Source organism: Jaculus jaculus, chromosome 14 (genome assembly GCF_020740685.1).
Source record: "Jaculus jaculus isolate mJacJac1 chromosome 14, mJacJac1.mat.Y.cur, whole genome shotgun sequence".
NCBI lineage: Eukaryota > Metazoa > Chordata > Mammalia > Rodentia > Dipodidae > Jaculus > Jaculus jaculus.
Window position 1 is genome coordinate 53606162 of NC_059115.1, and position 25261 is coordinate 53631422.

The 25261-nt window shown below is 45.1% G+C and overlaps 1 protein-coding gene across 1 annotated transcript in view; it reads right to left on the reverse strand.

Annotated features, from left to right (window-relative positions):
* Positions 1-5593: 5593 nt before the first annotated feature.
* Positions 5594-25261, reverse strand: part of Sv2c (synaptic vesicle glycoprotein 2C) — a 213623-nt gene continuing 193955 nt past the window's right edge. Inside the window, exon 13 of the mRNA XM_004651529.3 lies at positions 5594-8102. Coding sequence (XP_004651586.1) covers positions 7919-8102 — 184 coding nt within the window. The 3' untranslated portion in view covers positions 5594-7918. The remainder of the gene's footprint in view (positions 8103-25261) is intronic.

Here is a 25261-nt window from a genome sequence, read left to right on the forward strand (position 1 = left end):
ACACAAGCCATCCCACATGGAGCATGCCCTTTCACAAGGATACACACGGCTGTCTCGGGACACTTGTGGAAATACACTTGGTCCAACATTTTGGCAACCGGAAATCAGACACAGAAGAGCATATCAGAAAGATGAGGTCACAACAGGATCAGCTGTACTTACAATGAAAACTTCAGAAACCTGAAATGGAGTTTAGGGGTTCACACATGCAGCACATATATACAGTGCATTACAGGTAAACGGAACATAGCAGAAAAGCTTACAGGGCACTGAAAACGGAAAAAGAAAAGGAACACAAAGCCCATACACCAAAAACCAAGGACGGGACCATGGACAAGATCTTGTTGCCTAAAGAAGGGTGGATTGTCAACTTAGGGGATGTCCAAGATGGAAGTGTCCCCCGATCAATCACTTCCAAGACTTCCTTTGCACACCTAGACATCATCAATGGGACGTATGGTCTGTTTAGTGTATTCCTGGGCCAGGCAGAGGCTAGCCAAGCATGGTTTGGAAAACACAGATCAAGAAGGACCATTTCTTTTCATTTGTAAGTGACTTAAGACACTGACTCACTATAGTATGTAACAATCACAATGAGAAAGACAAACTAAGCCAATGCATCAAGTTCTCTCTAGGCTGGTAAACAGCAAAGGCGAAGAAGGAGTTTTCTTCTTGCGCGTCAGGAGGGAGACAACTTTGTAACATCAAACTCTTTGTCTTCCTTCATACAGCACGACATAGCTAATTTACCAGACATGCTTTCTGAAGGAACACAACTCAAGGAGATTAAGTGGGGTTTTCATGAGCTGGGTCCTATTCTGAGCAAACAGGAATGCAGAAAGAGGCTTTCGTGTTATGGACAAGTTGAGCTTGCCGAGTCTTTTCTTCCCTAGTGCTTATGGGTAATAGTGGCTCAGACACCCACAAAACCTCTCAATTCCATGTGGCCTGGGTCTGTATGTTGGGAGGCCAAGTACTCTCCCCCCTCCCCTCCTGGGTCAACTGAGGGTCTTGCTCATGCTAGGCAAATGCTACACAGCTGAGCCATGGAGCCAGGGCTTTGGAGAATGATATGGTGGTGAATTTTTAACAAGGTCTAGGGGTGAGGTGGGGGTCAGAGGAATCTGAGTCATAGCATTTGTTGATTTCCATGCTGTAAAAATGACCGCTCCGGCCGATCTCAACATTTAATGTGATGTCATCCACTCCGGCATTGAGAATACACGCACAAAGGTACAGCGCTATCAGGTGCTTCTCTACCACAGATACAACAGGCATATATTGCCTCAAGAATATAGCTAATAGCAAAATGTATCAAAATTAAGTACAAAGTGCTTGAGTTCTGAATATATATTAACTGTTTTTCAATATAACTTATCTAACTGTATTTAGTTTTTAATCATGGCTATGTTTCTTGACTGGCTTTCGAAATTCCTGAAACTTAAACAAGTGGCTCTGATGAACTGGTTTAAGCCTGTTCCAGCTAGTTTCTGGCTTTAGATGATGTAGTGTCCGTGTGCTGGTTGATTAGTCCCTCTCCAGACAAGTGGCTTAGGAGACTGCTGTTGGGAAGGTGGCTGGCTTGGTGTTGACCCCTGAGTTTGAATCAAGGGCTGCTGGCTGCTTTGTGTGCCTAGTCCTGGGTTTTCTTGGCTCTGAGGGCATGCAAGTATGGCAGGGCAGGTAGAAGGCAGGCACTCTATACAATTTCAGTATTTAACTCTGAGTGGAAGACATCTAACCTTCAGCAGTGCATAGGGACTTGTGCAGACACGGAGAGGTCAGCTAACATATAACTCCCACAGGGCCATGAACACTATATAGCAGCTGGCTGGGGAAGCCCTCCTCTTTTAGGAACCAAAGGATAAGCCATCTGACTTCTACCCAGAGATGAGATACTCTGGTTCCACCCCAGACCTGCCCATCCTATCAGAGCTCAGGACTGGGAAACAGTTAGAAATTTAGCCCTGTACAGACAACACCCTCCTCACACCCACCCCTGTCCTCTCTGTCCTCTGCACACTACAAAAGCATGGACCTGCACAAACTTTAGTCCCAAACACATTAGGAAAGCTTTGCCCCACCTTTGCACAGTTAGAGTCCGGAGGTGACAAGAGAAGGAAAAGAGTAAGAAAAACAAAAAGACTTTCGGAAGAAAGTCTGAACTGCCTGGAGGATAGAGGATAGAGTTTGGTGAGGGGAAAAGGCAAGCCGAGCCCTGTGGGGGTCACTGACAAACACCCTGTCTTTGTGCCACCTCCCTGGAAGCGTCACAACCACAAAGGTCCTTTGCAACCTCAAGACGCTTTGCAACAACTCCACACTGGCCTTCAACTGAAATCTGCAGATAGCCCTGCTAGTGGCTGCCAGAGCCTTCTTTTCTGGGCGGCTTATCTTGTTGAGGGTACAAAAAAAAAGGGGAGGAAGCTGATGTAGGTGTTTGCGGAGAAAGTTTGACTCAGTCACAAATCTCCAACATCAGAAAAGGAAATGCCCCAGGAGATAGCGTCCAGAGAGCTTGTTGCCTGGACTCTGGAGAGATGACTCCAGCACACCCCCACTTCCCAGCTCTGGACTCCAGTTTCACACCCTCAGAATAGCTCAGAAGAAAGCAAGACTTAAAATGAATGTCTCCAGAGAGATGGGGCCTCTCTTTGCTGCTGACTCTTAGCCTTGAGAATATCTTAGCTCAGTTTCCTGCTGAGACCCATTTGACCAAATAGCATATTCATGGATATGGTTTATTTTTCCAAGTACTGCTTAGTAGTCTCGCCAACAAAAGCCGTTTGATGAATAGCCTTTCTCTTCTGCCATGTGGAATCGCAGTTGCTGCATTGTTTCTTCATTTTCTACTATAGACTGCGACATCTTTTAAGCTTCGTGACCACAGAAGGCAAGAGGCTTAACATGTAATGTGGGGCAATTTTATCTTGGCTTGACCTCTGCTTTCCTTGCTCCCAATGACATCCTCCCAAGAGTTAAGTATCTACACAAGACAGTATTACAATTCCTAGAACATGGGAGGCATTCAGCCAATAATTATTGAATGGGTATATGAAATGACCACCTGTGCTTGGCCAAGCTTTCTCCTCTACCCAGCTCTGCTAGCCTTAATCAAGGGACAGAAGAGATGCAGATACGCTTGTGATTCAAAAGGCTGAGCTCACTACGCTGCATCTAGGTGTTGAGAAAAATGGAAGGGATCCCCAGCAATGGCTAGGGTCTGATTGGTGAGAGACTGTTGACGGGGTATGGTCAACACTGAAAGGAACAGAACAGTACATGGAGAAATTGCCAATTTCCTGAAACAAGGGAAGGACGTGCAGTTACATCTAGGCGACCCTGGAAATTTTCTTGTGCCTATATTTACGCAGATTACAAGAGAAGTTTTACCTAAAACATACTTGGCCCAGTAGGAACAAAAACTGAAAGGAACATAAGAGTTCATTTCAGGAATCTACTGTGTAGATTTCTTTTTGTTGATTCAACATGACTGGCATTTTTGCAGGGGGAGGGAATTGGTAACTAGACTAAGTTTGGCACAATATGGGAATTTAAGGGAAACCTAATATACTGCCACTAGGCCCCAAACAACAATATGCCAGTTGTGTGATTCCAGGTGAAGGCCAAATTCAGACATTCCTGGTTTGAGAGTCTTTTGTGCATGAACAGGTAAGGTGTTTTACTGAAGAAATAGGCAAAGTCCGCTCTGATATAAAATAGAAACAAATTGGAGAATATCACATTCTATTTTGGTTGGCAGAAGAAATCAGAAGGTATTTCTATGGAATGCCTTGGAAATGATCCAAGGGTTTAGAATGTCACCAAGGTGCATTAATCTCATCAGCGCTATCTTGGGCTCTCCCTCTGTGACATTTCCTTTTCCCACCTCTCTTTTGATCTGTTATGATATTTGTATTTCAGAATAAAAAAATAACGAATAAGTTTTTGGTACAAACTTGAACTGTGATTTTGGTGAGGTGTGTAAATTAAGGTCCATTTGCCAATCTAGGTCAAATCCCTAAGAAGTACTGTTTCTGATGGTCTAAGTCCACCTAAGGCCATATTTCAAGAAAACAGTTGAGTAGGCAGTTAGAGGAGCTGTGGGTTACTGCCGTCAAAGGGTCTTCTAACTACAGGGGTCTCTGCTTAGAGTGTCCCATTCCCTGGATGGGCAGTGATGACTCAGATGGGATACGCTCAGAATCCCAAGTAGGGGGCAACACAGAAAGCTTGGGTGGTGGTCTCTCTTTCCAAGCCCTCTTTACATACTTGCTTATTACCCAATTTCTCAGCATATTGTCAAAGTGGGTTTAACAGAGGATAAGTAAGATGAAGCTACCTACTTTCATGATTGTCCTCAGGGGTCTCGGAGAGCAAACTCGTATCATTCTTTTACTCTACAGATGTGCAAAGAGCCTGAGGACAATCTCTGCTCAAGACTTACATCCTCGGCCCTTTTGGAAACATCCTTGGCTCACAAGTGCCTGGAGGTGGAGCTTGGGGTCATACCTTCTGCTCTTGTCTCCAGGCCACTGCTCAGATTTGATTGACTGTGACCCCTAAGAGCTAATGCGTGGAGTAAAATGGGGTAAAGAAGTCACAATTCAGAGCATCTGTTTGTTTTTCCTACTGAAAAGATTCTGTGATCACAGAACTCAGGAATATTCTAGACTAATTCCAAAGATTAATGGGAGAAATTTTAGCTAACAAAAGAGTTAGAAATACAGGCTCATGTGGATCCAACTATTTCCTAGTACTTTCATTTTTTATTTTTTTGCTTTTGGTTTTTCAAGGTAGGGTCTCATCCTAGCCCAGACTGACCTGGAATTTATTATGTACTCTCAGGGTGGCCTCGAAATCATGGTGATCCTCCTATCTCTGCCTCTTGACTGCTGGAGTTAAAGGCATGTGCCACCATGCCCTGCTCAGACTTTCATTTTTTTTTGCATCAACTTTTTATTTACTTCTATTGCACATGACACAGGACTGTAGTTTCCTGCCTGGGGCCTGTAATACTGATACAACTGGGAGCTTCAGACTAATCACCTGGCTATATCTTAATCTACAGCTAAATTCCAAAGAAGCCAAGAAGACCATTCCATATAATTGGAAAACAACCTAGGTTCTCTCATGGGAAACAAAGGTGGTGAGCGATGTGAGGAAGGCAGTGAAAAATGCTCAGAGGATGGAAAAGGTGGTGACCAAGAAGGTTTGTGACCACAGACTGTCCAGGAGAATAGAAGAGATCCCTCTTGGGTCACCTGGAAGGCTTAATACAGGTGATACAAAGTTAAGAATGGTCTTTTTGAAATGGACATATGGTGTTTGGTCTCAGGAAGTAGGGTTCTGCTGGTCTATCCCATGTTGACTCGACCTAGTATTCTAATGCAATTCTAAGTAGCTGTGCCTTGCAGTTTGGGAAAATCTTTTTTAAAGCATTTAAAAAAATATTTTATTTTTCCTTATTTATATGAGACAGAGAAAGACAGACAGAGAGAGAGAGAGAGAGAGAGAGAGAGAGAGAGAGAGAGAAAATGGGCACGCCAGGGCCTCCAGCCACTGCAAACGAACTCCAGATGCATGCGCCACCTTGTGCATCTGGTTTCCGTGGGACCTGGGGAATCGAATTGAGGTCCTTTGGCTTTGCAGGCAAGTGCCTGAACCACTAAGCCATCTCTCCAGCTCCCCTGGAAAAATATTTTATGCATTTAGACCCTGCAAATAGATAATAGAGACATTTTTAAAACTAAAGATAGTTCAGTAAGTATACCACCATGGAAGATGAGACAAAGCAACAACCATGCACACACATCTCTTTTCTTTTGGATGGGTGGATGGAGTCACATCTTACTTTTTCAGTTATTTCTGCACATGTTGCATTCAGCCAAAAGACCTGCTTTGGTCCTCAACTATGTCTTTTACAAAAATGAACATAGATCAAGGGATAGATAAATGGGGGGAAATGAAGTATATGGAAAAAGAACAGCATGCAAGGTATTGGGTTTTTTAATTTTCTGGTCTTTTGTTTTTCTTAGTATTATGATAGGAGATAGAAGTGAAGGTAAGTCTGTTTCTTTCCCTATTTTGTTGGTATCTTTCAAATCAGTCGTGCCTCATCTTTATTGATTTTACTTCTTCCCCAACACTTTTGCAGATTTCATCTGTTCTGACTTGGAGTCCCTATGTATCTCCGGGGAGTTGCTCTCCTCCTGACGCCTCCAACCACAACTCCAGGCTGTCTCCTCTGCTAGGCCTGAATTACATGAGGGGGACAGTAGATTAATGGTTTATGCTAATCAAGAGCTTTTCCTAGACTCTGAGCTCCAGGAGAGACCATGAGCTATTGGTGGGGGGAGGGGCGTGTGGGAGGGCGGGGACAGAGGGGCCTCCAGGGAGCTGGGACATCTCTGAACATAATGACAGCAGAAACAAAAGCTTGCTTTTTTCTGGAGGCCCTAGGGCTGTGGCCCTTCTGGAAATGTGTATAATAAGTAACAAGGATTACCCTCTAATAAGACAGAGAGAGTTTAAAAAGAATATTGTTTAAATATGGCATTTATTCCTGGTTGATGTCATGGGCTGGCGGGCTACAAATCTACAAGGAGGGCTTCAGATTTCAAAGTAGATGTGTAAAAAAGGATGAGCTTGGGGGGAAGGGCAGCTGGAGAGAGACCAGAAGGTCATTTAACTGACAGCTGGCCCATGGGAATGTCCGGATGACCTCTTGCTTCCAAGCTCAGACGAATTCCAGAGGTAAATTACCACCAGGAGATGCTGTCCTGTACTGTCCTCAAGAGGGATGCTCAGGAATTCCGGCAGCCTGGGGCCCTTCCCAGAGACAAGAGAAGCTGAAGCGATGGGACCTGATGAGTTGATGCCAGCTAGAAAGGTAAATGATAATTCACCCAAGGAGGGTGGGTGGCCATGTTCCTCAGGAAACAGTATAGAAAGAGGTGGTACCGTTCTGTATTTCTAAATGGCTTTAAGGCATGAATTTCTTCCAAATTTATCATTTCTAATAATTTATACTTCCACTGCCCATCTCTGGACCAAAAGCATAGTAATAAGTGGCAGGCTCATTAATGGGATTTCTTCTTTAATAAGTGGCTTGCTTTCTCTGCCTCTATTAGCTGATAAGCTCTAGGTCAGCTTGAAGGTAGGGGCAGAGAAGCAGAAGATCTTTAATGTTTAAATGCAATTACACGCCACACTTACAGATGCTATGATGAATGGCTCTTTTCCTTCAAGTGCCAGAAATTTTGCAGGGATTTCCGTATGAAATATGGCTTCTGCATCTCAAGCAAATTTTTGCTGCCAGTTGTGGACAGAGCCTGTGTTTTTCTTGTCAGCAGTCTCCTTAATGGGCTTGCCTGAAAGAGCTCCACCCAGCCTCACACATGGCTTTCTTTGAAAGACCCTGTTGCCACAGCAAGAATGGTTGGGTAAACAGGAAATATCACTCTGTCTGAAGAAAAAAAAAATGAATCCCTTTCCTCAGCACAAATGCAGTAACATGCCAACGTACACTTCCTGCTAATGTTGCGTTAGGAGCAGGGTCTGTTTCGGATACCAGCATAATCTTTTGAGCTTTTTGGCTTCAATGCACACAATCGCAGGGAAGCCTGGCTGCCGGGGACATTTTGGAAATGCTTCTTCCACCGATGTGTTGGGAGGCAGTAGCATCACAGTTAGGAAAAAGATAGCAACACATGAAAACACACCCACACCCACACAAACTTATGCAAAACCACATTGGAGGGGCAAGATGATATGCATCTACATTTAAAGTCACAGCGAGAGAGTTTGTGTTCTGATACTCGGTCAGCTCTCTATAATATGCAAACTCTGAAGCCTCAAATCAGGCAGGGGCAACTGACCCAGGAGAGGGGGGACACACGGAATGGCTTTCGCTGGGTCACATCAGAACCTGGGTTCGTGTATCGGGCAAGCGCAGCCCCACCAATCCTCCACACACGAGAACGGTGGAAGCCAGCAGGATGGGGATGGCCTTGGTGATGCTGACCAGGGAGCCGAAGATTAAGTTTCCCAGGACAGCTGCTGCTTTGCATAGTGCATTCAAGAAGCCAAATCCTGTTGCCCTGCAGGAGAGAGAAATACACAGTTGAGAAGGTGACCGCGCAAGAGTCCAGCTTTAGACACGCGAGTCCTTCGGAGTCCTTCTCAATGGCCGTCAAGCAGGTTGTGTGGCATGTCACCGGAGCAAATAACTAACTGTTTCTTAGCAAATCACAGGGCAGGAAAGCCCAACTGTTGGTATTGTTCCTTCAACCTCACACTGACTTTCTTACCACTTCTATTGATTCTTATTCTGACTGTAGGTTTCAATGTATCATGAATAGAAAGACAAAGGCAATGTTAGGGAGAATTAAAAAAAGAAAACAACTCTTCTCTCTTGGCCCAGTGATGTTGGAAGAAAGGTCCTATTAAGTCAAGGTCTTAAATCAAGATTAAGGCTACTGCATCCAAATCCAAATCCTTCTCTTGGGGGAAAAAATGCAGGTAATGAAGCAAAGTTGGTCTTCTTCTGACTGGGGCCCAGGGCCAAATCAAGTGGGATGGGGAATCCAGCCTTTCTATTTCATAAAAGTGACTTGTTATTCCATTTGGTAAGTTTCTATAATTTCAAAACATCTATATTTAAAAGGAAACTGAAATTTCTCTCCTGAATTAAGTAAAAGCATATGGCAATGTTTTCCTTCAGATTGCTTTTTATTCCTTATTTTCTGCTATTACCCAAATTAACATGCTATATTTGCTTTTCCTTTTTTTTTTTCTGAGACAGGGTCTTGATAGATTGCCCAGGCTGGCCTTGAAATTTTCTTCCTACCTGAGCCTCCTGAGCGCTGTGATTACAGGTGTGTGCCACTAAGCAGATACAATGTGTTAATGTTTAAATAACTAAAGTCAACAGAATTTTCATAAAGTCAGGAGTGATGGAGTTGTATCCTCATCTTACAGGTCCATGGAGACGAGACAGCATGCTTTCACCTCTAATGTTTTTGCTACCAGACTGAAAATGATACAGGTTCCGTGTTCCCTTATCTTGAATGCTAGGGACCATAAGTGTTTCAGATTGGATCATGGAATATTTACAGAGACATTTCCAGTTGAGGATCCAGAAATCTGAAACCTGAAGTGCTTTAACATCTAACAGTTGAATCTCAGACATTAGGAATGAGTTGGGGGGGTCCACTAATGAGCTAGGATAGCATTTATCATCCCCTCCTCAAAATTCTCTGTGGGAAGCAGAATATAAGAAAATGTTGGAGAAGAGATTCAAACTGTGGGCCTGGAGATAGTGCTTACTGTCTCTGTGGACATTTCAGATACACAAGCTCATCAGACCCTTTGCTTCTCCATCTGATTTTGCTCTCTTTCTCTCTCCTCTTCCTTTCTGGTGTGTGTGTGTGTGTGTGTGTGTGTGTGTGTGTGTGTGTGTGACAGAGAGAGAGAGAGAGAGAGAGAGAGAGAGAGAGAGAGAGAGAGAGAGAGGGATCGAACTCAGAGCCTTGAGCATACTGAGCACATTTTTAACCTCTGAGTTGCATCCAAGTCACCACATGCAATTTCTTAAGACTTTCTTTGGAAAAGAAAAACAAAAATATTGCTATATTTAGTGTACATGTACACAGTGGTTTTACTGTATCTTGAAAGCAGGAAAGTTAATTTTGTTCATGATTGTACACCTATCAAAGATCAAGAGAGACTATAATTTCTTTCTAACTTTAAATCAGTTCACAGTTTTATTTTGGGGGGGCTGGAGGGCAGAAGCTTTCACCAAATACCTGTAAATATTAATAGCAGATTATATACAGAGCAATTTTGGGTAATTGTTTTTTAAAATTTTCAAATTTTTATTGATTTATTTTTGGTTTTTCGAGGTTGGGTCTCATTGCAGCCCAGGCTGACCTGGAATTCACTATGTAGTCCCAGAGTGGCCTTGAACTCATGGTGATCCTCCCACCGCTGTCTCCTGAGTGTTGGGATTAAAGGCATGAGCCACAACGCCTGACAGGTGCTTGTTTTTGAGAACAAAAGAAATTGCATTTTACATGCCCCAGGATGAAGCAGTATGCACCTTTCTTTGGCTTATAAATTTGTGAGTGTGGGGTTTCTTTGGCAAGTCCTCACAACTGCTCATCTTGTATTATTCCTGGTGAAATTTTCTGCAGTGTGTTCCTTGTGCCCTGAGAGATTCATTGCGGACATTATGCAGCCAGCCGCACTGCACCCCACTGGAGAGGAACCCACATTTCCGCAGGGAGCTTCAGGGGCCCAGTCTGGTGCTCAAGTAGTGCCAATGACTTTGCTGGCTACTGTATGGCTATTAAAGAGCAAGAAGCATAAGCTTTCTTTTTGGCTAAGACACATAGAAAGTAGAGTGAGCAGGCTCCTGAGGCATCAGGACTGAGGTGGGAGGGAACGGAGTCGCTGATGTGCTTGGTATTCTGCCTTGCTTTGTCCTTAAGAACATTAACTGCGGTAATGACATTGGCCACAACGATGGTGGCAGGTGGGATACACGGATCTCTGTTTGTGAAGGATGTGGCTGAGGTTCTATGCTGGGTACCACAGAAAGTGAAACAAAAGCCGGGTGTGGTGGCGCACACCTTTAATCCCAGCACTCGGGAGGCAGAGGTAGGAGGATCGCTGTGAGTTCAAGGCCACCCTGAGACTACATAGTGAATTCCAGGTCAGCCTGAACCCTACCTCAAAAAAGAAAAAAAAAAAAAAGAAACAGAACAACTCCAGCTCTTCTGTGTTCTTGGGAGGTAAAAATCTCTTGTTTTTTTTTTGCTGATTGTTTTTTTTTTTTAAATTGGCCTAGAGAGATGGCTTAGGAGTTAAGGCATTTGCCTGAAAACCAAAAGACCCTGGTTCAACTCTCCAAGACCCACATAGATGCTCAAGGGGGGCTCATGTGTCTGGAGTTCCTTTGCAGTGGCTGGAGGCCCTTGCGCGCCCATTCTGTCTCTCTCTTTGCCTCTTCCTCTTCCTCTCAAATAAATAAAAAAAAAAATTTTAAAAATTAACACACTTTCTTGAGCAGCTTTAGGATTACAAAAGAAAAATAAATCGAAAAGTAAAGAGAGACCAATGTATCTGTAATCCCAGCACTCAGGTGGCAGAGGCAGAGGCAGGAGGATTGCTGCAAAGGCCAGCCTAGATTAGATAGGGTCAGGCCAGAGAGTGGAGAGGGAAGAAGTGTTGGGGGGGAGGGGAAAGAAACAGAGAGGATAAAGAGGAAGAGGAAGAGGAGAGAGACACAGATCCCACGTGTATATTTCCCTATTAACTTCATGCATTGGTAGGGTGCACTTAATATGCTTCCTGAGCCAATATTGTCAAATTATCATTAGTTGAAATTTACTGTTATCATTGGGGTGAACTCTGGGTGTTGTAATTCTATGGGTTTTGACAAATATATTATGACATATGACCAATTTTATAGTAGTACTCAAAATAATAGCACCCCTCCCCTGAGCACCTTTCCTATGCCACGAGCCAATCTTGCGCTCCCCCGCCACCCCTGGAACCCGTTGGTATTCTTTTACTGTCTCTCCAGTTTTGCCTTCTGCAGAATGGTATTTACTTGAAGTCCTATAGTGTGGGTGGGATTTTACACTGGCTCCTTTCATTGTTTTTGAAACCATCTCACCAGGTAGCCCAGAGCTGGACTGGAAGTTGCAGCCCACACTGGCCTAGAATTTGTAGCAATCCTCCTGCCTCAGCTATAAAAGTGCTGGGACTACAAACATGAGTCACTGTGCCCAGCTTCTTTCATTATCTTTGAGCCTCATTTTCATTTCTAGATCTTGCAACTACATCTTATGGTGTTAAGATAAAATGCATCCTGCTGGGGGAAAATGACTAGTGTGTGTGAGGCTGGTGAGAAAGAGAAGTCTCTTGACACTAAAACTGCAGAATGACCTATGTAGGACTTACATCTGGGCTAGACTGACTATATATTTCCTAAGCTGTAATCCTCTGGTGTAACTCCAAAGGGGCTATAAACTGTGAGCAGCTATCTCCCTACAGTATTGGAACCGTAGCTGAGGAACGGATGTCTGAGCAACAAGAGAGGTGTTTGCATCAGGAGCATCTGGTACTGGAGGCTTCTAAAAAAAAAAGATCAAATCCTTATTTCCTAAGAATTTTCATTTCGTTTCCTAAGTGGCAGCAGTACTTCAGATGAAAATCTGGTTGGATGCAAACTCCTTAAATTAGTGTCCGCATTCAAGAAAACAATGGGGTTGTCCTCTCTTTGGTATGTAAATTATTCTTTCAGATATTTGCAGCTGGAGGGTGGGATGGTCAATGCATCCGAGGCCCAGCTGCATTAGAAAAATCATTTGCAAACTCCCTAGGGATCATCTGTTCTTATTATAGTAAAAAGGTTTTAGTTCATGTAGTCCCTGTCCTTACTTAAAGCAAGGCTCTGACTTCTGCATGTCTGTGCGAGTCACCTTGTACTCCTAGAGTCCTTTGAGGGCAGGGCACTCAAAGCTTGCAAAGCCTCCATTTGACTTCTCAGCAGTGTAGGCTCCTGCATTCGCTTTTTCAAAAATATTTTGTATTTTTATTTATTTACTTGAGAGAGAGAAAGAGAGACACAGAGAGGAGAAAAAGAGAGAATAGGCACACCAGGCCTCCAGCCACTGCAAACGAACTCCAGATGGATGTGCCACTTTGTGCATCTGGCTTACACGGGTCCTGTGGAATGGATCCTGGGTCCTTTGGCTTTGCAGGCAAATGCCTTAACCACTAAGCCATCTCTCCAGCCCACAGCTGCTTTCTTCTATCAAATTCTATCAAATCAAAGATGTTTTTCTGTCTTCTCTTACTCAGCAATCATGAAAGGATTTGATATCTGTCCTTGGTTCTTCATCTTTCTGCCAGATTCTTTGTTCTCAATTACTGTTCAACCTTCTTTGACCAATTTATTTTTTGTATTGAGAATTTAATACATAAACATGCCATAATTTGATCTTAAACCCTTCCCTTTATCTTTTATTGTTTCCCTCCTCCCCCTATTCCACTGAACTCTCTCCTCTTTCCAAACAGTTCCTCTTCTGTTATGATGCCTCACTCTTGTGTGTGTGTGTGTGTATGTTGATGCATGCCCACCTCACTTATCTATGCCAATATGTTGAAGAGCTCAATATTCTGCAGACCTTATGGTGGCAGCGACCTCCACCTTGAGGCCATGAATACACCAGCCACTTCAGGTCCAGAGGACAGTGTCTTATGTTCCTCCCCATCCTCTGGCTCTTGAATTCTGTCTGCCCCCATCCCTACCATGATGTTCCTTCAGTGCTGAGCTCTCAACAGCTTGTTAAGGAGTATCAGGCAGTATTGCATAGCCAGAGAAAATGTTTAGGATGTTGCTCAGGGGAGAATGCGGGCTATGAAATGTGCTGTGTGCATGAGAAATGAGAAAGGAGAGGAGAAAAAAGAGAGCAGAGAGGAGAGTGCGGGATCCCACCCAAGGCTTCCTCTCCCTCTCCTCCTCTGCTCTCGCTCTGTTTGTCTGGGATTTTCAGCTGTTGATTTTTGAGACAGAGTCTCACTCTGTAGCTCAGGCTGGACTTGATCTCATTATGTTGCTATGCATGTAGCCCAGGCTTGTATACTCAGGATAGTTCCTCTGCCTCCGTCTCCTAACTGAGTGAGGAGATAGAAAACGTGCGCCATGACACCTGATGCTCTTGTTAAGCTCCCCTTTGAGGCTGATTTTCAGAGCTCATAGATAATTCAGGGTACCGGTGGGGCCTCAGTTTCTCCCCTTACCCAGAAGTGTCTCCTTTCTGCCAGCTCTTAGGAGTTCCTCCACTTAGGCCTCCCTCCATCCCACTGTTCCCGTTCCGCTCCTGCAGCAGACCTGGCCACCTGTCTCCTCTGGAGTTAGCCTCTACTGGCCACGCTGCCTCTGGAGGTGCTGGTGACCTTGCGGAGGCTCAACATGAGCTGTCTCAGGACTAGCGCAGAGATGCCCGTGACACTAAACGAATAACTTCCTAACATCTTCTAACTATGTTGGTAGATTTTTGTAACCTTTTTTGTTTGTTTGTTTTTTGTTTTGTTTTTCGAGGTAGGGTCTCGTTCTAGCCCAAGCTGCCCTGGAATTCACTGTGTATTCTCAGGGTGGCCTCGAACTCACAGTGATCCTCCTACCTCTACCTCCCAAGTGCTGGGATTAAAGGTGTTTCCCACCATGCCTGGATTGCTTTTGGTAACATTTTAATGGGCAATTGTGACATTTTAACAGGCATTAGTCAATAATGTTTGTTGATGCCAGAATATCTTTTTTTTTTCCCCCAGAGTGAAACAATTAATATCACCTTTTTTTTTCTAGAGAGAAACAACTAATTTGTATTCTTAAGCCAAAAAGGACTGAGTTCCGTTGCTCTGTTTTTTTTGTTTTTGTTTTTGTTTTTAATGCAGTCCTAGAGATTGAACCCAGAACCTTGCACATAGTGAGACAGGCACTCCACCACTGAGCTAATATCTACAGCCCTCCATTGCTTTCTGATATTAAAAAGAAAATTGTCTTACTGAAGTTGGTAGCATCAAAAAGGGCCAGATATCAGCCTGCACCCCCATGAGTAAGCCTTCACTCACACTCTGGGGAAGGAGTTCCCCACAAACTGTCGGCTGAGCACACTCTCTGGGCCCCACGTGGCCCTCCATCTCCCTCTCAGAGTCTCCCCTGTCAAGGGGTTTCCTATTGCTTGTTCCTGTTGAGATCAAATATTCCTGTAAAATCGAGATAATAATGAGAACCTTTGCGTCTTATCAGGAAGTATGGGGCCGGGCCTGGGTAATTAAGAATACAAGACCAGTGCTGGGAAACAACTTCAAGTTCATCCGAGGTCAAGGACCACAGCCAGGTGAGCTTTGTGGTGATTTTCTTTTAAAGAGCGTCACTAAGTAGTTCAGGTTAGACTTGAACTCACTTTGTAGTCCAGACCGACCTCAAACTTGCAATCCTCCTGCCTTAGCCTTCCGAGTGCTGGGATCACAAGCCTGTGTCACCATGCCTGGGTCCCGATGAGCATTTTGAAAACAAACCCCAGGGATGGAGAGATGGATTAGCAGTTAAGGTACTTGCCTGTGAAGCCTAAGAATCCTCCAGACCACCTCTAGCCAGACACAAGTGATGCAAGCGTGCAATGCCACGTGTGCCCACAAAGGGCCGATGCATCTGGAGTTTGTTCATAGCAGCTGAAAGGCCCATTCTCTCCCACTCACTCTCTCTCTTCTCTCTCTCTCACTCTCTCTCTTCTCTCTCTCTCACTCTCTCTCTCTCTCTGTCTCTCTCTAAAAATAAAAATTTAAAAAAAAAAACCCTGTATCCTAAGCCTCCAGAGAGGGCAAAAGAGACACATCTGTGTTGAGAATGGCACTGCCAAGTCCGACATTTGGGTCTGATGCTAAGTGACCCAGGACAAATTATTTGCCCTGGCTGAGCCTCACTTCCCTCACCTGTGATGACATCATCTATGATACTCATTTGCCATTCGTGCCACAGATGAAGGACAGATGAGGAAAACATGGCCCGAAAGGCAAAAGAGCTTGTCCCTGCTCCCCAGCTGTTTTCTAGCAGGGCCCGCACCTGGATTCAGGGGTCTGAGAAGAAGTTACGGAGCAAAGGAGGCGGCAATGCTGTGTGAGGAAGGGCAGCTGGCAGCTGAAGGATCCGGAGACCACAGGCCGTGGTGGCAGAGGAGGGGACACGGGAGGGCAAGGAGAGAAACCCCAGGCCAGTGTTCCCTCCCTCTCAACTGGCCACAGCCACTCACAACTAGGTTAAAGTCACCGACCTTGGACATGGGGAAACAAGTCCCCAAACAGGGAGGAGGACTATGGTCCATCACCACGGAACTTTAAAAGGTATCATGGTTGCCTTTTTGGTGATTTCTTGAGACAGAGTCTTCATATGTAGCTCTGGCTAGCCTTGAACTGTGATCCTCTTGCCTCAGCCTCTGCCTCCTGCATGCTGGGATTACAAGTATGCTAACTATGTCGGCTCACAAAACACGCTCACCCAGAGTTATCTCAGTAAAATAAGGAGGCAGAGTCCTGATCTAAAAAAGCTGATATTCTAGTTGGGGTCGGATGGTAAATAATCAACACCCCAATGTCCTGGCTCCATGGGATCCAGGTGGTGATTTGCCTCCAGATACTCCAGTAGAAACAGTATAATGGGGAAAGTGTCCCTAACATATACCGGAGAATTTAAAGCATGCTAACAAGGCATCACCAGGCTAGAGATAGTTACTTTGCACTTGAAATCTCATGCTAGAAATTGGCATGAGGAGGCTTATGCATGAGCCTGGAGGTGGTCTCTCTCTCTCCACTTCTAACTGCCAGAGACAAAAATAATCTCCTATCTGCTGAGTGGCCAAAGAGTAAGCAGATATAATATAATGCTGAAGCATATATAGAAAAACAAAATGTATACATACATAATATGTAACATCAACACAAAAAACAGCATTTATTATGTAATCATATGTCATGTAGAGAAAAGTAGAGCAGAAGTATATATTACACAGATTGGTTAGATAGTTAAAAGATTCCTTCATGTCAAAATATCCAAAAAAAGAAAAAGAAAAGAGGGCTGAAGAGATGGCTTAGCGGTTAAGGTGCTTGCCTGCAAAGCCTAAGGACCCCTGTTTTGCTCTTCAGATCCCGTGTTAGCAACAAAGGCGAGGCACGTGCAAGATTGCACATGCCCACTAGGTGGCACCAGTGTCTGGAGTTTGAGTGCAGTGAGGCCCTGATGCACCAATTAATTCTCTCAAAAAAAAAAAAAAAAAAAACTTGGGCTGGAGAGATGGCTTAGCAGTTAAGCGCTTGCCTGTGAAGCCTAAGGACCCCGGTTTGAGGCTCGGTTCTCCAGGTTCCACGTTAGCCAGATGCACAAGGGGGCGCACGCGTCTGGAGTTCGTTTGCAGAGGCTGGAAGCCCTGGCGCGCCCATTCTCTCTCTCTCCCTCTATCTGTTTTTCTCTGTGTGTCTGTCGCTCTCAAATAAATAAATAAATAAAAATTAAAAAAAAATACATTAAAAAAATCCTTAAAAAATCTCCAAAAAAATAAGTGAGATGGTTATGGAGAAAGGGTCAAAAAGTATTTAAGAAAGAAGAGGCTGGAGAGATGGCTCAGTGGCTAAAGTGCTCACCATGCAAGCATGAAGGCTTGAGTTCAGATCCCCATCACCCATATAAATGCCAGGTGGGTGTGGCAGCCCACCTGTCAATCCCAGCCCTGGGGCAAGCTAGGCTAACTGAATCAGTGAGCCCCGGGTCGAGGTGAGGGGCTCAACCTTTGTATGTGAGGCAGGGGAGCAAGCCAGGAAAATACTCCTCATCCATCTCTGGCCCCTACATGCACACATGTGCTCACATGTGTACATCCATGCACACACACCACGTGCATGTACACAGAATGAATGAATGAATGAATGAAATTGCCATATGGAACAACAAATGGTGATGAGACCTCTAGAGGTAAAAGGAACCCAACATTCATTTATGACAATTTCTTCCTCTCCTATCTAGGCTGAGCAGTCTCCCTGAGGACACACAGCCATTCAGGAAGAGAGTAAGGATTACAGGAAGGCTGTGGGGAGGAAATGAAAATTTCTGTCTTCACAGGAGTGGTCCTGCGGGGAGGGGCTTTATGGGGGTTCATACTCATCAGATGTTTGATGTTAGCTGATCATGGAAGAGAACAACCCCCACAGATGTGGGGGGGGACACCTAGCATGGAGTAGCAGGTGTGCGCCATCAGAGTTTTACTTTCAAACCCTTTCTGAGGTCATGTCAAACTGTGTATGCATGAGAGCATAGAAAGAAGGAGGCCAGTGTCCAGGGAAAGGCAAAAACTCACTATAGGAAGAAAAACAAAAAACCCAGAAGACAGGTCTGCGCAGGTATCATAGGGCCTGCGCACACTTGTATCAAAATTCACTAGGTGGGGCTGTCTGCTCAGAAATCCGGGGAAGGACACAGGCAATGCATCCTGCATACGGAAGAACTCTGCCGTGGCCACAAGGTGGCAGCAGAATGCCACTCCCTGCATGATAGACACACAGGCCAAAACCAAATGAACCCAAATGAGTCAGGACACAATAGCCTGCCCCGGAGGAACCACCTGACCACACTTAATGACAGGGACAAGAAGAAGGAAGAGAAGAGGGGGAATGATGGTGTGGCGGTTTGAATGTGATAGCGTGGCCCCATAGAATCCGGTACTCAGAGAGGGCCCTGTCACGAGGGGGGGGGGGGAGGTCCTGGGGTCCAGCCCTAAGGTGTGTTTGAAGGTAGAATTTATGTCCAGCCCTACTTGGTGTGAAAAGAGCAGGTTTAAAAAAATTTTTTTTGTTTATTTTTATTTATTTGAAAGTGATGGACAGAGAGAGAGAGAAAGAGGCAGATAGAGAGAGACAGAATGGGCACGCCAGGGCTTCTGGCCATTGCAAATGAACTCCATACTCGTGCGCCCCCTTGTGCATCTGGCTAACGTGGGTCCTGGGGAATCGAGCCTCGAACCGGGGTCCTTAGGCTTCACAGGCAAGTGCTTAACCGCTAAGCCATCTCTCCAGCCGGAAAAGAGCAGTTTTGAGTTCTGGCAATGTGTGCTTGCTGGTGTTGGTGTTCGTGTTTTCTTAATGCAGTTTTTCTCTCTGCTTGGGGGTACGGAAGTAAGCAGCTTCTGCCATTGAGGGAACTCCCCAGAGGTCCCCCCCCCACCACCACCTGGAGATAGGGTCTCACTCTAGCTCAGGCTGACCTGGAATTCACTATGTAGTCTCAGGGTGGCCTTGAGCTCATGATGATTCTCCTACCGCTGCCTCCCAAGTGCTGGGATTAAAGGCATGTGCCACCGCACCTAGCTTCCCCTGTTTTTTTTTTTTAAGCCTGAAATGAACCCTTCCTCCCATAAACTATTTGGTTGGATAAAGTAAAGGTGGAGCTGATTCCAACAGATGGGAACAGTCCATTCCTGCCTACCATTATGTATTTTTTCCTCTGAAGACAGTAAAATACAAGGGTCACTTTATCTATTTTTTCCCAGCAGATTGGGGTGAGGTGGGTGTGGTGGTTTGATTCAGGTGTTCCCCATAAACTTAGGTGTCCTGAATGCTAGGTTCCCAGCTGATGGTGATTTGGGAATTAAAGCCTCCTGGAGGCAGTGTATTGTTGGGGGCGAGCTTATGGGTGTTATAGCCAGTTTCCCCATGTTTGGCACACTCTCCTATTGCTGTTATTGTCCACTTTATGTTGGCCAGGGGATGATGTCCACCCTTTGCTCATGTCGTTGTTTCCCCTGACATTGTAGAGCTTCCCCCTCGAGCTTGTAAGCCAAAAATAAACCTCTTTTGTTCCACAAGCTGCTGTTGGTTGGGTGATTTCTACCAGCAATGCGGACCTGTCTGCAACAGTAGGGGTACCTCTGACTAGCCCCAAGTAAACACAAATAATGGAACATCTCTCTATTGGCATCTCACAGTCCCTGTTCCAGAAGACTGAAAAGCAATATGCTGTTGGTAGGACCCAGGGCTAAAGCAGTGGGCAAAGAAGTTCCTGGGCCAGTGTGTTAAATGGGTGAAGCTTCCTTTCAGATTTCTGGTAAGCTGGAAAGCCCATCTCCTCTGTGTGCATGCCACACTTAGGATCGCCATGTGTTATAAGTATCTCCGTGGCCAGCTGTCCATGATGTGCATCACACACACAGACTGCCTCCTCCCATTTGACACGATAGGGAATAATGGACCCAGTGATGAAGCCCAAACCATGGAAACAAAATACTATAGCTTGAAGATTCAACAACGCCCTGCACTTGAAATGTCTGCTATTCACTTCTTATCTTTTCATTCTTACAGTCAAGGACCAATGGCTGCTTAACCCCACTGCGAATCCCTTCACAACCATAACCACTCCTGAAGGAACACCAGGCCAGAGAACTAGGAGCGTGAAGGAGAAGGGGACAGCGTGGACAGCTGCATCTTGGTCACTGCAGCTGTCACTCTGGGGCACTGGGAAGTTGTCTTTGCTAGGCGTTCTGAGTTGTTCCCCAAGCTGGGAAGAGGGTTCAGGACAGGGATGGGGGTGACTAATCAAAGCAAGTGTATGAGCCAAGGCCTCCTCCTCTTCGACAGCTTCCACTGGGCTACTTCTGACATCCTGCCTCCACCTCAGGCCAGCTGTGGGCACGGCAGGCTATGCCAAAGGATGTTACTGAGGACTGGATATACGTTTTACTAGTGTTCTACACCTAGAGTTTATAGAAAACTCTATCCTGCATTGAGTCCCTGACAGTGTCAACCCGTTTTACAAATCACAACATCTTATTCCTCTGGGTGCTGAAGCACCAGCTGACTTTTTTTTTTTTTAATATTTATTTATTTGAGAGAGACAGACACAGAGAGAAAGACAGATAGAGGGAGAGATAGAGAATGGGCGCGCCAGGGCTTCCAGCCTCTGCAAACGAACTCCAGATGCGTGCGCCCCCTTGTGCATCTGGCTAACGTGGGACCTGGGGAACCGAGCCTCGAACCGGGGTCCGTAGGCTTCACAGGCAAGCGCTTAACCGCTAAGCCATCTCTCCAGCCCACCAGCTGACTTTTTGCACTTCACTTGAGAGGGAGTCAGATCACTCTCTTAGGCAGTTAGGGTGACTGGGTCCCTGAAAGTAAAGAACTGGGAATGTCTTTGGGCTTTGCTGAAGATCAGAGAAGAAGCTGGCTTCTCCTTATCTCTTGCTTGAAGGAATTCCCTAGATCTGTTTTTCCACAATCTGAGCCCCTCCTGAGAGGAAGGTCTCCTTTCCTGGAATTTAAATCTAATCCGGATATCGTGGTTGGTCAAGTTCAGCCCCCAGAACTTGGTGTCATGGCCGGCCTCTTCATGAGCCAGCTCCTAGCCCAGACCAATCAACTCTCACTCTGGCTCACCTGAGCTAGAAGGTAAAGCCCACTACAGTAAGGTTATAAATCTTTACAAGGGGAGGGCAAGCTCTCTTGGTGGCCCATTCATAACTCCAGAAACTCCAGGTTCTGGTCAATGTGGGTCCTTAAGCTTCATAGGCAAGAGCCTTAACCGCTAAGCCATCTCTCCAGCCCAAGTTTGCCCAATTCTTTGGCTTAATGCAAACATGAACCTAGGGGCTTGGGGTTCACGGACTCTATTCCTGAACCCTAAAACCTGCTTCACCCTCACCTGGCTTGAGTTGGGGAAGGTATGATATAACCCATGCAAACTCTGTCTCCTAGCTTGGGATCCTCACCTTGGCGCTGTGCTTTGCTGCTGCAGAAATTGTGGCCTCTCTAGAACTGCCCACCTTGAAGACTCACCCCTGATCCAGCCTCGCGCCTTCTCTGACACATTGCTCCCACGTGGACCTTTGCTTTCTGTTTGATTTGAACCATTCCGGCCTGCTGCTTGATCCTGGCATCTTGTTACTAGCCCAGTTTCCAGGAAAGCCATGACACAGAGTGCAAAAGGACAAAGAGGCAACACACACACACACACACACACACACCACGGGATTATCCCTCTATTCTCTGATCTTCTTAGGCAGGGCCCCTGACCTCTAGCCTGTAGATTCAGCCAGCCTGGAGCTCAGAAGGCAATGAGCCCTCACTGGGAAGCAGGTAAGCATACAGAATGCTGTAACCCCTAGAACAGTGCTTGGCTTGAGTAGCAAACACACCTTTATCCCAAACAATGTACCTAGCAACCTGTTGGGAACCAGGGACCCCCTCATACCAAACACCACATAATGAACGGGTTTTCTCCTCCCCTTAGTTAGCATTCTTCCTAATTAGTTCATACAAATAAATTCTTAGATAGTTCTGGGGTTGAAATAGCAAGGGAGCTATTTTGTTAGTTTTTTTTTTAATTATTATTTTGTTGTTTTGAGATAGGGTCTTGCTCTAGCCCAGGCTCACTTGGAATTCACTATGTAGTCACAGGTTGTCCTCAGACTTGTGGTGATCCTCCTACCTCTGCCTCTCAAGTGCTGGGATTAAAGGCATGCACCACCACACCAGGCAGACTCAGTCATGTATATGTGTGTGTGTGTGTGTGTGTATATATATATATATATATATATATGTATGTATATAATTTTTTTTTGATATTTTGAGGTAGGGTCTCACTGTAGCTCAGGCTGACCTAGAATTCACTGTGTAGTCTCAGGGTGGCCCTGAACTCATGGCGATCCTTCTATCTCTGCCTCCCGAGTGCTGGGATTAAAGAAAGGCGTGCACCAACACACCCTGCTAATTTTTATTTTTAGACCCAGTCATTTTTTATTAAACTTCTTACTTGAGCCCTTAGCAGGCAGATCTCTGTTACAAGGGGATGTCACTGAGGGCACTTCCTGGAATCCAGCACCAAGGCATGACTGGGGACCCATCTGAGCCCAGCCCTACACGCTGTGTTCAGAGCAGCTTGCACTCTGGTGTCTTATGCGTGCTGGCGTTGGATTCTGCTTGCTGCAATTGTGTTTCTCTGCTTGGATCTATGAAAGGGAATCATCTTCTGCCATCATTGCTGCTGGTCCCCTGGACTCTATAAGCCTGAAACAAACACTCCCCTCCCATAATCTGTGTCTGAATGGTTGTTTTGTCCCAGCAACGTGAAGCTGACTGCAACAGGGGCCACCCAACCTGAACTGGTTTGGGACACATGCACAGTAAGGCAAACTGTGTCCTCTAAGTGAACCATTTTCATCTTACACTTATGTATAACAGAGCATACACACTCAAATAAAATTGGATGCATTGTGGGAAGGAACACGCACAGTTGGGAAAATGCGATATGGCCCAAACCTGTCAATCAAACCAGAGGCTCACCCAAACTACACCCCATCCACCCTCCCCTAAGAGTCCTGTCCAGAGAAGCCCCAAATCACTTCCTGGCATCCCTGGTGTCTCCACTCCCCTTTGGCAGTGCTTTCAAGCCTTTCTGTCACTTTGCTCTTTATAAAGAATCTTGCTGCTTAACTACTTGTGTGCGTGTCTTTCTTCAATTCTTTAAGATGCCAAGAACCTGGACACACCCAGAGACCACTGGGAGCAAAGGTGGAGAAAGGCTGGGCGGTACAGTATCAAACCTGTTTACCTCTTCCCAGGAAAAGTTAGAACAACAAGGACTTAATACTTGGGCTTTTGATACTGGTTTTCAGTCTCCTTAGCTGGCTTCTCCTCATCTCCTTGACTTCTCAATCTCCTAGTGCCTCAGGGCTCAGTTTTCAGAGCATCCCTTTTTTATGTGGCTGCCTCTCTTTGGAGGGCTTGGTGCACCATCACAGTTTCAACCCTGTCCAGGTGCAGAAAGGCTCTGCCCTGAAGGCTGGTCCCAGGTATTCACTTGTCTCCTGGCAACTCTAGCTGGACATTTAACAGCATCTCAAACTTTATCTGAGCAAAACTGAGCCCCGGATTTTTCCTCTTTTACCCCCTCTCCCCACATTGTTGCCATTTCAGTGAGCTGTAATCCAGCCCTTTCAAGGTCAAAAACTGGGAAGTAATTCTAACACCTTTTCCCTGGCACACCTCACATCCATGCCTTCATCAGTGCTGGTTGGTCTTTGACTACTTTTCCCAGTCTCACCACCTCTGCACCTCCAGTGGTACCATGATCTCCTGCTACATGTTGCGATGACCTCCTAACTGGCCTCTTTGATTTGGCTCAAATTTTCTACAGTCTGTTTCCAAGCCAACAGCCAGTCCTCATTTAGACATATCTTGTTATTCCTTTGCTTTAAATCCTGTCCCTCTGACCCTATCATCTCTCTTGGATCCTAAATTCAATTTATTTTTCCAATTTTATTTGTATTTTTGACAATTCCACATGCATATATAATTTTTTTTTATTTTGTTCATTCCCCTGTACCCTCTTTTATCTCCTACACTCCTACCAAAACCCATATTTCCAATTAATCCATTTCCTACTTCCATATCTTTTTTTTTTTTTTTTTTTTTTTGTGACCACTGAGTTGAATTAAGGTTGTTTGCATGAACATGGGAATGGGTAGGGGGCGCTATGGAGTATGGACAATTTACCAGTAGCTACATCATTGAAAAACATGCCAATAGCTACTCTGGGAAGAGTGGGATCTTGGGAGCCCCTGTCCAGCCCATGATGGAATGTAGGTGATAGGGTGGGTCAATATTGTACAGGGAATCACAGCTGCTGTTAGTTCATGGTGATATATGGGGAAAGAGAAACCTTTGTTCACTGTCAGTGGGACTGCAAACCAGTGTAGCTATTATGGAAATCAGTGCAGAGTTATCTCCAAATTTAAAAATAGAACTACCCTCTAACCAGCTATATCACTTATGGACATAGATTCCAGAGGCTCTGCACTCTACTAAAGAGATAATTGCACTGTCATATTTATTATGGTCTTGTTCATAGTAGCTATGGAAGAGAACCAGCCTAGACGCCCACAGCTGATGGATGGATAATGAAGATGTAGTACATATGCACAGTGGAGTTTTATTCAGCCACAGAGAAAAATGTCATTATGAATTTTGTGGGAAAATTGATGAAACTGGAAAATATTATATTGAATGAGGTATGCCTGCCCAGGTCCAAAAAGACAGACAATACGTGTTATCTCTCATATACAAATCCTATCTTTGAGTTTCTAAATTTGTGTTTTTACACTGGAGTGGGTATCTGTACAAGCCTAGAACCTAGAAACGGGGGAAGGGAGAGATAGGTTATTTGGGAGGCAACAGTAAAACACATGAGATATGGAAGTAGATAGAAAAATAGTGGGGTGGAGGGTTAAACAGGGATAGGGGCTGGAAGTGTGGGAGAGGATGGAATAGGGGGGATTAACCAAAATAAAGGACATATGAAAAAGCCACATGGAAACCCACTACTTTGCAACCTAATTTAAAACACCATTAAGCTGGGTGTGGTGACACGTGCCTATATTACCAGCACTGGGAGGCCAAGGTAGGAGGATCCTTTTGAGCTCGAGGCTAGCCTGGAACTACAGAATGAGTTCCAGGTTAGCCTGGGCTAGAGTGAGACCCTACATAATTAAAAAAAAAAAAGCCACCCTGAGACTACATAGTGAGTTCCAGGCCAGCCTGGACTAGAGTGAGACCCTACTTCGAAAAACCAAAAAAAAAAAAAAAAAAAAAAAGAATTAAACATAATTTTGAAAATGTTTGAATGAAAGTACCTACCTAGGTAGATAAAATC